This window comes from Bubalus bubalis, chromosome 4, assembly GCF_019923935.1.
Source record: "Bubalus bubalis isolate 160015118507 breed Murrah chromosome 4, NDDB_SH_1, whole genome shotgun sequence".
NCBI classification, from domain to species: Eukaryota; Metazoa; Chordata; class Mammalia; order Artiodactyla; family Bovidae; genus Bubalus; species Bubalus bubalis.
In genome coordinates, this window is record NC_059160.1 from 52,806,318 (window position 1) to 52,820,733 (window position 14,416).

At 45.5% G+C, this 14,416-nt stretch overlaps 1 protein-coding gene across 2 annotated transcripts in view; it reads right to left on the reverse strand.

The window, feature by feature from the left end:
• STAB2 (stabilin 2) overlaps positions 1–14,416 on the reverse strand; it is a 168,742-nt gene that overhangs the window by 130,586 nt on the left and 23,740 nt on the right. For both annotated transcript variants that reach the window (XM_045165397.1, XM_045165396.1), the window contains exons 6-7: positions 5,573–5,668; positions 833–958 (exon numbers count right to left, since the gene is read on the reverse strand). In XM_045165397.1, coding sequence (XP_045021332.1) covers positions 833–958; positions 5,573–5,668 — 222 coding nt within the window. The remainder of the gene's footprint in view (positions 1–832; positions 959–5,572; positions 5,669–14,416) is intronic.

Sequence of the window (14,416 nt, forward strand, 5' to 3'; positions counted from 1 at the left end):
CAACCCACTCCAGTACTCTTGCCTGGAAAATTCCATGGACTGAGAGGCTCCTCAGAGCCTAGTAGGCTACAGTCCATGGGGTCGCAAAGAGTCGGACACAACTGAGTGACTTCAGATAACTACCAGTACTGTGATGATGTATTATTATGCCATGCTATGTGTGGATTTAAAAATAAAGTGGCATGAAAGAAAGCACTAACATTTATAGAATTTATAATATATACTGGCCCTTTTCTAAGCATTTGACATATATGAACTCAATTAAGCCTTACAATCCTCTAGGGTAGTTACCACTATTATGCCCATTTCATAGACAGGAAAATGGAGGCATAGGTAGATTCAAGAATTTGTCCAAGGTCATGTTGTCAGTTAACAGGCAGATCTGGGATGTATACACAGATGGCCTAGTTCCAATAGCATGTTCAGAACCAATTACAACCCCTCACGAAGTGAAAGAGCATGGAAAGAAGGGAGAAAGAAAACAAAGTACATTCTATCCTAACACTGATTCGGGTGATATAAAGCAAAAACATATATATTTAAGGGATCAAACCTGGGTATCCTGCATTGCAGGCAGATTATTTACTGTCTGAGCCACTAGGGAAGCCCTAAAAATCTATAGATACACTTTGATAACAGGAGAAATGACCATTTATTGAAGAGCTACCACATGATGAGCATTTTGCCTAGAATTTTTAATATATATCATTCAACTGCACCGAGAGAAATAGAAGTGTTCATTGTGTTAATATTAAGAAGGCTGTGGGGCTTTTTCTGATGAGGAATCTAACCATCTTAATGAATAAACCTGCAGGATGGAGGCTCTACTCACGCTCGCAGTGTTTGCCATTGCCTTTGTAATTGGGAAGGCATTTGCATTCTAGCTTCATTTCATCTTTGCTGGAAGGTGAGCATCTGGAATTTTCCGGGCAGAGCAAGGCTGCACATTCCGGGATGGCTGGAAAGGAAGATTGTTGAGGTAATTGCATTAGTAGTACAACCAGTTCTTAAAAAAAACAACAACTCAACAAATACAATATTTCCTATTATTACAAAAGTGACCACAGATTCCTTGTAATAATTTAAAAAATACAGAATTTGTAAGGCAAAAATTAGCTGTCTTCTTAGTTTCATTCTCCTATCCCACTCTCAAAATAATCAATGGCAAAAACCAATATAATACATTTACATATAAGACATTTTTTAAACAAAATGGAATCCTGTTAAAATATTTAAGAACTTAATTTTTAATTTAACATTATGGAGGTATTTTGGAGAAGGCAATGGTACCCCACTTCAGTACTCTTGCCTGGAAAATCCCATGGACAGAGGAGCCTGGTGGGCTGCAGTCCATGGGGTCGCTAGGAGTCGGACACAACTGAGCGACTTCACTTTCAGTTTTCACTTTCATGCATTGGAGAAGGAAATGGCAACCGAGTCTAGTGTTCTTGCCTGGAGAATCCCAGGGATGGGGGAGCCTGGTGGGCTGCCCTCTATGGGGTCGCACAGAGTCAGACACGACTGAAGCGACTTAGCAGCAGCAGCAGCATGGATGTATTTAAGGATGTACTTTGATCTCTAATGACTGCATAGTATTTTATAATATATCAACAGATGATGCTTAGATGGCTTTTAAAAATGATAAAGAATCTGACATAAGGAGCCAGCTTGCAAAGCAAACAATTGGGACTGACACAGTAACACGGATGCTGCTAGAAGATACGACATGCCGGGGTCAGAGATAAAGGACAGTTTATCACTCACATCAGGAGCAGTAGCCAGAGGGTCAGCATTTTTGGACCAGTTCTTCCAAGCCCCAGTTCCCACCAGGCAATGCGAAGAGGGCCAGAGTGAGACCTGAACAGGTGTCATTACAGAAGACGTGCCTTGACTTAGGGAAGTGAAATGCTGTTTTGTTTGTTTATCTTAAATAATAGGCAATGTTTTAGTTAGGGCCTGGATAAGAGATAGAAATCACATAATTATTTAAACAGGGAAAGTTTTAGTGTAAAGATTCATGAACAGATTAAAATGGCCCCTGAGAGTTAAGAAGAATTGGAAAGAATAAAGGGAGAAAAATAGAGAGCCATCACTCCTCTTGGGTTAAGATCAGAGCAAGTCCTCCTCCCTCCAGAGCTGAGACACAGATGACACTGGAAAGGAAAGGATCTTGGTCACTTCTATAGTGGAGAGGCTGCTGAGGTGTCCGATGGTGAGACTTATTGGACTCCATCCCTCTGGGGCTCCAGGGAAGGTCATCCACGGGGAGGTGCTAAGCCTTAGGGCTCCCTTGGCGCCTGGGCAGGCGGCTCACCTCAGGACGTTACTGGAAGTAGGAGCTGAGAAGCCCATGCTCTCAGAAGCATGGTGCACTCCTGTTTGTGAGTGGGGCGGGGTGGCTTCAGGAGCCAGCTGTGTGGCATGAAGGTGGGTGGTCAGTTCTCCAGGTGGCCAGTCCTGCGGGGCCCCTGGTGTGGATGGGGCTGAGGGGAGGGTGTGCAGAACAGCACGCCTGCTCCTGAACTGGGCACCAACCTCGCTGTCCGGGACTCCTGGTTGATGCTGTTGCTGCCTGAGTCAATCACCAGACAAGGCATGCAGATATCAAATACTGGAGCATCCTAATCCCCGCAGGAAGCTAGTGCTGGAGAAACTGTGCAGGGCTGAGCAGTGGAGCAAAATTGTGTTCTTCAGGAGCCTGGTGAGTGTGCTAAGCCAGAAACAAGACAAGAAAACCCTTCCTCCTTTGGCGTCCCTTTAGCGCCCTCTATTGGTGAGGTTTCACATCTTGCTGGCAGGCAAATGAGAAATATTTCAAAGCCTACTTTATATTCGCAGAGCAGGCAAGAAGGGTGAATTTGGAGCTGAGAGGCAATCCATTAACAGGCAGTAAATGTGCATGTATTTGCTCCCAAGGGAAGTCTTATATCTTCCAAGGCTGTTTGCTATGCAGACACCCTCAGAAAGATGTTGGAACACAGGGTAGTCAGTGTATGACTCTCAGTTCAGTTGCTCAGTCATGTCTGACTCTTTGCAGCCCCATGGACTGCAGCATGCCAGGCCTCCCTGTCCATCACCAGCTCCCAGAGTTTACTCAAGCTCATGTCCATTGAGCCAGTGATGCCATCCAACCATCTCATCCTCTGTTGTCTCCTTCTCCTCCCGCCTTCAATCTTTCGCAGCATCAGGGTCTTTTCCAATGAGTCACTTCTATGCATCAGGTGGCTGAAGTATTGGCACTTCAGCTGCAGCATCAGTCTTTCCAATGAATATTCAGGACTGATCTCCTTTAGGATGGACTGGTTGGATCTCCTTGCAGTCCAAGAGACTCTCAAGAGAATCTTCTCCAACACCATGGTTCAAAAGCATCAATTCTTTGGCGTTCAACTTTATAGTCCAACTCTCACATCCTGGACCTTTGTTGGCAAAGTAATGACTCTCAAGATGTGCACAAATGTGAGGTACACATTTGTCTCCCAATACTGGCTGGCTGAATCAAAAATTCAGAGAGAGTATCTTACATTTAGGTCTTTCCATTTTGAGTTTATCTTTGTGTATGGTGTTAGGAAGTATTCTAATTTATAATAGCTAAGACATGGAAGCAACCTAGATATCCATCAACAGATGAATGGATAAAGAAGCTGTGGTACATATGTACAATGGGATATTACTCAGCCATCAAAAGGAATGCATCTGAGTCAGTTCTAATGAGATGGATGAATCTAGAGCCTATTATACAGAGTGAAATGCGAAAGAGGAAAACAAATATGGTATATTAATGCATATATATGGAATCTAGAAAGATGGTACTGATGAACCTATTTGCAGGGGAGCAATGGAGACGCAGTCATAGAGAATTGACCTGTGGACATGTGGGGAAGGAGATGGTGGAACTCATGGAGAAAGCAGCATGGAAACAGACATATTACCATATGTAAAATAGATAGATAGCCATTGGGAATTTGCTGTATGATGCAGGGAGCTCAAACCTGTGCTCTGTGACAACCTAGAGGGGTGGGATGGGGTGGGAGGTGGGAGGGAGGCTCAGGAGGGAGCGGACATATGTCTACCTATGGCTGATGCATGCTGATGTGCAGCAGAAACCACAATATTGTAAAGCAGTTATCCTTCAATTAAGATTAAAATTTAAAAAATTCATAGAGAATATCCCCTCACCTCTTCCATAAAGTCAAATTGTTGCTGGGAAGGGGCTGCCTTTTCAGAGTCACATTTTCAATCCCCCCCTCCTTTGCATCCATGTGGGATTATATGACTTGCTTACATTGATGGAATATTGGCCATCCTACGTACCATTCTAGACTTTATAAGCAGCTCTTTCTCTACACTCTATCCCTCCTTCTGTGGCTCAAAGCAGAGCATTCTGAGGTTCTATAGACTGACAGACACACACAGTAAAAAGTTCTGGATCCCTAAACACCATGTGGTGGGAGCTGGTATCAGCCAGGAACACACACATTGGACTGCTACCTGAGTAAGAAATAAACCTCTGCCGTGTTAAGCCAGAGCATCCCCAAATTCTCAGGTCACAGTGTCCTTGGTGTTTCTGTGCCCTTCAGCCTTAGCCCGTCGGTGCCCTGGCAGCTGTCGCCTGCCTGCCGGGTGACTGCACTCCCATGCTGGTTTGGCAAACCAGCAAACTTCTCCCCTACCAAGCGGGCTGCCACCACACCTTCTCCAGCATGATTTGAACCCAGTCTTGGGGATGGCTGTCGCCTTCTCTGTTATGCCCCATCAGCCCTATGGTTTACTCTGTGTGTTTATAGCCACTCTCCCATTACTAATTCTTTACATTAAACTTCCCTTGTTGCAATCACCCTGTGACCTCTATCTCTTGCTTGAGCCCAACGGGATCAATTGTGTAGAGAATTTCAGTGACTTCAGTACCACCCAGCTCTTCATTATTTTGTGAACTTTGGTGAATCATTTAACCTTGGTGAGCCTCCATTTTCTGCTGATGCCCTCTGTCTTTGAGATCTATAAGTGAGAACATGCCTCATCTCCCTTACAAGGGACCTAACTGGCTTCAATGGCCCCAGCGTCTTCCTCTCCATCCCATCTTCACACTGCCACCAGCTTGGGCCTTCCTAAAACATGTCACTGTGTTGTTCCCAAATCTTCTGGGACTTCCCATCTTCCATACTATCTCTCCCCTCTTCTCCCCTCCCCCTCCGCTTCCTCTCTTTGTGTCCTCTTTATTTTTAAATTTTTGATGATATTCCAGCAAAACATTTGATGCACATCACCCACCTAGGGCCCCAGTACATGAACACACATGTGAAATGCATACATCTCTGTATTTGATTTGTGTGATATATTAACTGTTAGTTGCTCAGTGATGTCCTACTCTGCAATCCCATGGATTATAGTGCACCAGGCTCCTCTGTCCATGGGATTCTCTAGGCAAGAATACTGGAGTTGGTAGCCATTCCCTTCTCCAGGGGATCTTCCTGACCCAAGGATCAAACCCAGGTCTCCTGCACTGAGGGTAGATTCTTTATCATCTGAGCCACCAGGGAAGCCCAGTGGAATTAAGGAAACTAGCAAGACTTACGCTCATCACAGTTGCGGCCAGTGTACCCAGAGTAGCACTCACAGGTCCCATCACCGTGTATTCCACCGTTGCATACTCCATGCACACAGCTGCACACTGTGGACAGAAAATGGGGACTTCTCATTACCTAATATAGACTTCCTCCAGAGATTCTGGAAGGGTACTGTTTTCAGATAGTGTAGACTGAGATTCTGCTTGATGAAGTGGGGAAAACCATGGGTTTGAAGCCCTAGAGACCTGGGTTTGAATCTTGGCTTCTTTTTATTAGCCTCAGTTTACAGTAAGTCCCCTACATACAAATGAGTTCCTTTCTGAGCACACGTTCGTTAGTCCAATTTGTTCGTAAGTCCAACCAAGTTAGTCTAGGTACCCAACTAACACAATAGGCTATATGATACTGTACTGTAATAGGTTTATCATAATTTTCACACTAATAATAAATACAAAACAAAAATAAAGAAAGCTTTTAAAATCTTACAGTACACTACCTTGAAAAGTACAATAGTATAGTACAGCAGCTGGCATACAAGGGCTGGCTTTGAGTGAAGAGGCAAGAAGAATTACCGACTGGAGGAGGGAGAGGAGGTGGGAAATAGTAGAGCTGAAGGATCGTCAGCAATAGGAGATGGAGGGCAAGCTGCAATTTCATGGCATGGTTTCTGGTTTCTTACTGGAACCAGATGCATGTTCACATCTTTGAAAGTTCACAGCTTGCCTGAAGGGGACTTACTATATTTGTCCATGTGTGCGTGACTGCTCAGTCGTGTCTGACTCTTTTTGTAAGCCCGTGGAGACTGCAGCCTGCCTGGCTCCTCTGTCCATGGGATTTCCCAAGCAAGAATATTGGAGTGGGTTGCCATTTCCTGCTCCAGGGGATCTTTCCAACCCAGGGATTGAACCCGCATCTCCTGCAAGTCTTCTGCATTGACAGGAGGATTCTTTACTGCCGAGCCTCTATAACATGTAGAAAATGATGCCCACTTCATGGGATTTCTATAGAGTTTAATGAGGACATGTATATAAAGCACAGGTGGCATATCACAGGCATTGGAGTACTCTTCCCTGCTCTCAAGTTAGTTACTTCATCTTCCGATACCTGAATATAATGTCTTATATACACACCTGTCACATTTAAGGGGGCTTCTCTGGTGGCTCAGAGGTTAAAGCGTCTGCCTACAATGCGGGAGACCTGGGTTCGATCTCTGGGTCGGGAAGATCCCCTGGAGAAGGAAATGGTAACCCACTCCAGTATTGTTGCCTGGAGAATCCCATGGATGGAGAAGCCTAGTAGGCTATAGTCCATGGGGTCGCTATAGTCCAAAGAGTCGGACACAACTGGGCGACTTCATGAATTGCTACTGCTGACTCAATTGCTGTTGGCAGGAGGAATCTACAGGAAATCTACTCCCCAAATGATGAGGGCAATGCAAATGTAAAGAAGAAATTCAAAAGGCTAGAGAATAACTAAGCCACATTGACTAGCTTGAAACAGATGACTTTTCAGCCCCGTGACAGATCCCTTCAGGAATGAGAAATGAGGGACTTTCCAGTTGTCCAGTGGTTAAGAATCTGCCTTCCAATGCAGGGGACGTAGGTTCAATCCCTGGTCAGGGAACTAAGATCCCACATGCTGCTGGGTATCTAAGTCCACGTGCTGCAACTACTGAGCCCCGGCACAACTAGAGAGAAGCCCGTGCTCAGCAATGAAGAAGCTGCATGCTGCAACAAAGACCTGACAGAGCCAAATAAAGTTTTTTTTAAAGGAATGAGAAATGAAGCACATTTGAAATAAATATTCATCTCTTTAGCACTCAGCTTGTGGTTCATTTGTAGAAAGATTTACTGTCTGACTGAGTCACCAGCATCCTCTGTCCAGCCCCCTGTGAAGTGTATTGTATGGGTTTCCTTTTGCTGCTGTAACAAATTTCCACAAAGTCAGTGGCTTAAAACAACACACATTTGTTATTTTATAGTTTTGTATGTTATAAGTCTGAAGTATGTCTCCTTGGGCTAATGCTTTCAAATTGCGGTGCCAGAGAAGACTCTGGAGAGTCCCTTGGACTTCAAGATCAAGCCAGTTAATCTTAAATAAAATCAACCCTGAATATTTACTGGAAGGACTGATGCTGAAGCTCCAATACTTTGGTCACCTGGTGCAAAGAGGTAACTCATTGGAAAAGACCCTGACAGTGGGAAAGATTGAAGGCAAAAGGAGACAGGGGAGGCAGAGGAAGAGATGGTTAGACAGCACCTCTGACTCAATGGACATGAATTTGAGCAAACTCCAGGAGATAGTGGAGGACAGAGGATCCTGGCATGCTATTGTCCATGGGGTTGCAAAGAGCTGGACGTGACTTAGTGACTGAACAACAACGAAGGTCAGAAGTCTGAACTATGTCTCCCTGGACTAAAATCAAGTTATTCATTGGGCTATATTTCTTCTAGAGACTCTAGAGGACAATCCGCTCCCTTGCCTTTCCAGCCTCTAGAGGTTGCCAGCATTCCCGGGCTCCTGATCCCTTTCTCCATCTTCAAAGTTAGTGACATGAGGCCAGATCCTTCTCAAATTGCCATCTCTACTGGTCCTCTCTCTTCTGCCTTCCTTTTCCACTTACGAGGACCTTTGTGACCACATTGGGCCCCCCTGGATAATCCAGGCAACTTCTCTCATTGTAAATCACCTATTTAGCAATCTCAATTTCCCTCTGCCTGTAGCCTAACATATTCTCAAGTTTCAGGAATGAGAACATGGATATCTCTGAGGGGACCACTATCCTGCCTACAATGCATGTGTTTAGTACACATAAGTCAATTTAACATTAGCTCAAGTGAAACATTATTAAGAAGACACCAGCTTAAATCCTAATCATGCCAGAAAAGCCAGGTGAATTAGGTTTTAAGTATTCCAAATATCTAATAAACCTTCACATTCTTTGCATTCTTTGTTACACATCCCCCTTAATCCTCTGAGCTTCAATCTCCACGGGAACCATTCTCTTGCAGGTTCTATCCTATTTTGCCCAGACTATTGCAGTAGCATTTTACCTGGACTTCTTGTCTGACTTCTCACCTCTGCATGTTTTCCATTTCATTTGATCAGTAACGGCATCAAGGTGATCTTCCCCCACATATCTCAATGACTCCCAGTTGCTAACCTAATGAAATCTAAATTCCTGTTTGGAAAACACGGTCCTCTCCAAGCCGACTCCAATCTTTAACAATTTTCATGTTCATCTTTCACCATTTCATTTTATATATCCTAGTATCTAAGTGCATGGGAAGACTCACTAGCTCACTTTCTTCAAAACAGGTATTGAACATCGATGCATAGGCTGCTGTGCTCGGGACTGAGGACCCGAAGTCCCTGCCCACAAAGAGCTCACAATTGGAAGGCAGGAGAAAGCAGCCCATCACAACATGGTGTGATCAATGCTATGCATACGATATGACATACAAGTCATATGACATAACAGTAATCAAGTACTGGTGTGAAAATTGGACCATAAAGAAGACTGAGTGTCAAAGAATTGATCCTTTTGAACTGTGGTACTCAAGAAGACTCTTGAGAGTCCCTTGGACTGCAAGGAGATCAAACCAGTCAATCCTAATATTAGTCAATCCTAATATTCAACACTGAATATTCATTGGAAGGACTGATGTTCAGGCTCCAGTACTTTGGCCACCTGATGTGAAGAGCCGACTCATTGGAAAAGGCCCTGTTGCTGGGAAAGATTGAGGGGAGGAGGAGAAGGGGGATGAGATGGTTAGATAGTATCACTGACTCAATGGACACGAATTTGAGTAAATTCCTGGAGACGGTGGAGGACAAAGGAGCCTGGCGTGTTATAGTCTATGGGGTTTGAAAGAGTCAGATAAGACTTACTGACTGAACATAACAAGTAATGAGTCAGTGGCTATGAGGGCTGGCCACGAAGAAATGGGAAGGCTGTCCAGGGAGAGATGGGGGTGGAGCTGTCCTGGGAAAGACCGTGCCCAGCGGAGGTGGCAGGACACGCATGCTGTACTTCACAACTCCATGCTTTGGCCTCCACTGTGCTCCCTTCTGCATGCAGTTGAAATCCTCATCCTTCCAGGCCAGCTAGAGCCCCTCTCCTCTGTGGTGCCATCTCAGAGGTGCCAGAACAGAACCTGTGTCTCTCTGGGCTCCAGCAATACTTTCTTTGTACCTTGTTCACTATCACATTCTGCTGCAACTATTCATTGTGTGGTGCCAGCCAAATATCACCAGGAACACAGCAGTGGTTCAAATGGGCAGTGCTGGGGTGGGGGTGGGGTGCGGCGGTCCTGGAGAAGTAGCAGTAGCCACTCGTGTTAACCGGGACAGGTGGCGGTTGGGTTGCCCTCTGTCGCTGTTTATTTCTCTATTCAGGCATGACAAGTCGGTGGCCTAGTTTTTGTCTTGTTCCAGCACAGACAGAGGAATCATGGATGGCGACACTCTGTGACACGGCATATGCTCAGCAGAGCCACACCACGGCCCGGCTGGGAACAGCCAGGCTAGCAACTGGCTGACAGCTGTCGGGGGCTCTGTTTCTCTTTCTCTACTTTTCTCTTCTATTCCATTAGAATCCCACGGAAGGCTTTCCCTCTCCTTCTGCGTCCCTACAACATCTTTTAGAGCATCTTATAACAATACTGACAACTGCATAGCTCAGTTTGAATAAAGACAGCATCCTGCTGGATTAGGGTGAGGACAGCGAAGCAGGGGATTTCAAATGCAGAGTGGAATCCTGCTTCTCTCTCTCTCTCTCTCTTTTTTTTTTTTTTTTTAACATTTTGATGTTTTGCTTGATAATTTAAAAATATCATTGTCATGGGTTGAATTGCGTCTCCTCCAAAGTCCTAACTCCGAGGACCTCAGAACGAGACCTTATTTGGAAGTAGAGTTATTACTGTAGATATAAGTAGCTAAGATGAGGTCCTGCTGGAGTGGAGCGGCTTCAGTCCAATATGACTTACAAGAGGAGGCAAGGACACAGACAGCATGAAGATGATCGAGTGAAGACCGCGGTGCTGACTGCAGTGATGTGCCCACACACCCGGCAATGCCCGGCGCTTCCAGAAGCTGGAAGAGACAGGAAGGACTCTCTCCTAGAGGCTTCCAAAGGAGCCTGGCCCTGCTTACATGCAGACTGTGGGCTTCTCGCTTCCAGAACTGAGACAATACATTCATGTCTTTAAATCACCCGGTGTGCCACAGATCGTCACAGCCACCCTAACCTTAAAAAACGATTTCTCTCAATTACTGAGTTTTTGATGCCTCCTTAAATTTTGCACCTAAGACATGTTCCTCTTCACCTTGGCCTAGCACTGGTCCTGCTTGACCCTTTATCAAGCCCTTACTCTCCTCCAGGCGTTTTGTCGCATGCTTTACAGGCATGATCTCATCTGACGCTCACAGCACCTGGGGAGATACGACAATTAACCCCATGCTACATATAAAAACTGGGAGACAATTAGCTCCAGAACTTCTTCAAATTATTGAAGAATTAAATGGATTTGCAATTATCATCTTCCCTTCAAAAATCAATTTAGCATGGTTTCCATATTAGCAAAGCACTTTGATGTCAACCTCTGGCTGTAGCCTTCTGAACAGAGTTCCAGAGGGAAGTCGAATTGGTTGTGGAGATAACTGGGTTGACGTGGGAGTGTACTATGGACTTGGTAGCAAAGATGTAAATTAATTCAATTAAAAAAATATCTACCCAGTTCCAACTGAGTGGCAGGCACTGGGTTAGGCACTGGGTATGCAAATAAGTCATTCACAACATCTGGATTCAAGCTGCTCACAGTGCAGTGGGACGGCCAGACTCTAAAAGATACAGCCATGCCGCATGTCCTAAACGTTGTCATGTACCCGGTGGAGGGGGTGCAAGGGCAGAAGAGGGGAGTCGAATGTGACTCAGCCCCTGCTCTCAACCTCAATGCTAACTACAAAGGGCTGTCCTCCTCCCTAAGCTTCCCTTTCAGGCACCCCGTGTCCTGCCTTCTGGCACGATCTCTATACTGGATTAACTGACCTGGCACAGTAGCTTTCAGGAGCTTCTGACACCCATTGCTGCCAGTCACTGCCCAGAAAGTGTCCTTGGGAAGGAGATGTGAGTGGCAGAGGGATTCCCAAATGTCACTGAAAGAGCCCTGGGCATTTGTGAAACCAGCTACAGCAAATCTGTAGAGACATGTGAACCTTGGGGTATGGGACCCTAAAGCAGCCAAAGCCATGACCATTGGGGTCAGAGGGACAGGGCACAAAGCCCCTTGTGCCATGCCCCTCAGCAGAGTAGGCTGCCCTCTCATGTTCCTGTAGCATCCTGCATGTGTGGTGCACACTGGCTCAGAAGCATCACCCACATTTCCAGATCCTTGGGGGTGGGGAGCTATTCTTCCCCCTCTTTGGATGCCCATGGCCTGTCAGGGGTCTAACGCAAGGTGGATGTGTGCCAGGGGCTGAATGGTGCAGTGGTTGGGCGCCCATGTTCTGGAGTAAGACACCTGGGGTCAAACCCTGCCTCTATTCCTGAAGTAGTTGAAGGACCTTGAGCAACCTCGCTGCTTCTTCATTCATAACACAAGGAACCCAGCTTGCAGAGCTGTTCCAAAGAGATTCTGTGTGTCAAGCTTTGTGCACTGCCTGGTGCCCAGCAGGCGTTCGGCTATTATTAACATGGCAGGACTGTGGGACTGGTCTGGGGTCACGTGAGAGAGAGGGGGCTTTGTCTTCTGCCCTAACCTGGGGTGAGGCACTGAGCAGGCGAGAGAGGGCCTTGGTGGTTGAGATGAACACCCTTGATAAATGAAGCTTGAAATTACCTCTGAGCACACCAAGAATCAGGTAGGAGAGTGCTCCGGCAGCAGATTAAAGTCAGTGTTAAAAATAAAACTGCAACTCATAGCTGTCCTACTTACAGGCAGCATTGCCACTGCCAACGGCCAGCGCCTCAGTGGGTGAAACAACACTGGCACCCAGTGGATGCTTGGCTAAAAAGGTTCGCAGGTTCCCCCAGTTCTTGCCAATGGGAAATGGTCAGCATCACTGAGCCATCCTGCAGTCACAGGTGAATGAATGCTCTCCTTACTGTACAACTGCTCTTGTCCTCACTTAACACCAATACTTGCTTTCACCAAGTGCTCATGACATGCTGCTAAGAGCTTTTCTACAAGTTAATCCCATGAGGCAGGTATTATTATTCCTGTTTTATAGATGAGGAGGGCATAGAGAGGTTCAATAGCTTGCCTCAAATCCCATAGCAACCAGACTTAGTTTCAAACTCAGGCCAGCGTGACTTGACTCCTGCTCCCTTGGCCGTTATGGTCTAGAGCTACACTATCCAATATGGGAGCCACTAGCCCCTTGAGGCTGCTGCTGCTGCTGCTAAGTTGCTTCAGTCGTGTCCGACTCTGTGAGAGCCCATAGACGGCAGCCCACCCGGCTCCCCTGTCCCTGAGATTCTCTAGGCAAGAACACTGGAGTGGGTTGCCATTTCCTTCTCTAATGCATGAAAGTGAAAACTGAAAGTGAAGTCACTCACTCGTGTCCGACTCTTAGCGACCCCGTGGACTGCAGCCTACCAGGCTCCTCCGTCCATGGGATTTTCCAGGCAAGAGTCCTGGAGTGGGGTGCCATTGCCTTCTCCTCTACTTGAGGCTATTTAAGTTTAAATTGAGTAACATGAGCTAAGGGGCTTCCCAAGTGGGGCTAGAGGTAAAGAATCTGCCTGCCAGTGCAGGAGATATAAGAGAGTCAGATTCAATCCCTGGGTCAGGAAGATCCCTTGGAGGAGGGCACAGCAACCCATTCAAGTATTCTTGCCTGGAGAATCCCATGGACAGAGAAGCCTGGTGGGCTACAGTCCAAGGGGTCGCAAAGAGTTGGACACAACTGAAGCAACTTAGCATGCACACATGCCTTGCGGCTACCATGTTGGATAATGAAGATCAGGACATTCCATCATCTCACAAAGTTCTGTTGGAACTAAGAACTGGGAGTCTTATCTCCCGAGTCTCAGTTTAGGTTTCCAATTTTCTGGCTCAAAAATTTGGATTTTCAACAAACCACCTTGTTCCCTTTCACTTGCCCTTTCCCCATGGCACAAAGAGTGTATAGAGAGGCCACTTTTTAAATTAAAAATGTTTGGAATTTCCATGTATGTCTATGCTCATTGGCAACCAACACCAGTTTCCTGGAAGTGACATGAGCTCATCTTTCTAAATTTTTATCCACAAACAATTACTTGGCTTTCTGGCTAAGTAAGCAGTGTGGGCTTCTTTCTTCCCATTTCAGTATTTATTTAAAATATGTGATTTAAACTGTATTGTGGCAAGGAAGAGACAATTTGTTTATCATGTTCTTGGTAAACAATTGGTTGATTACATTTTACTGTCTTTTAATGTATTAGTTTGGCCAAAAAGGTCATTCAGGTTTTCCTGAATGACCTTTTTGGCCAATCCAATATAATGTTAAAGAAACACTCAGAATGCTAACATCTGGTTTAAATTTGGTTTTGCTAACACTCTTATGAAACACTCTTTTATAAAGTGATGGATTAAGAAAAACATAAGATTGGGAGGGAACACTAGGAAATAGTAGGTATTAATAATAGTCATAATAATTGCTAACACTTGTTGTGCACCGATTATCTCATTAGATCCTCATGATAATTCTAAAGGAGGCAATGTTGTTTCTATTTTTACAGAAGAAGATGCAGAAAGCATGCTCAGTAAACTTAAGGTTTCCACAATTTGCAGCAGCCCTGGGACTGAAACCCAGTCTGAGTCTAAAGCTAATCACCTTGACACCATGCCTCCCAACACCCATGCTTCTGG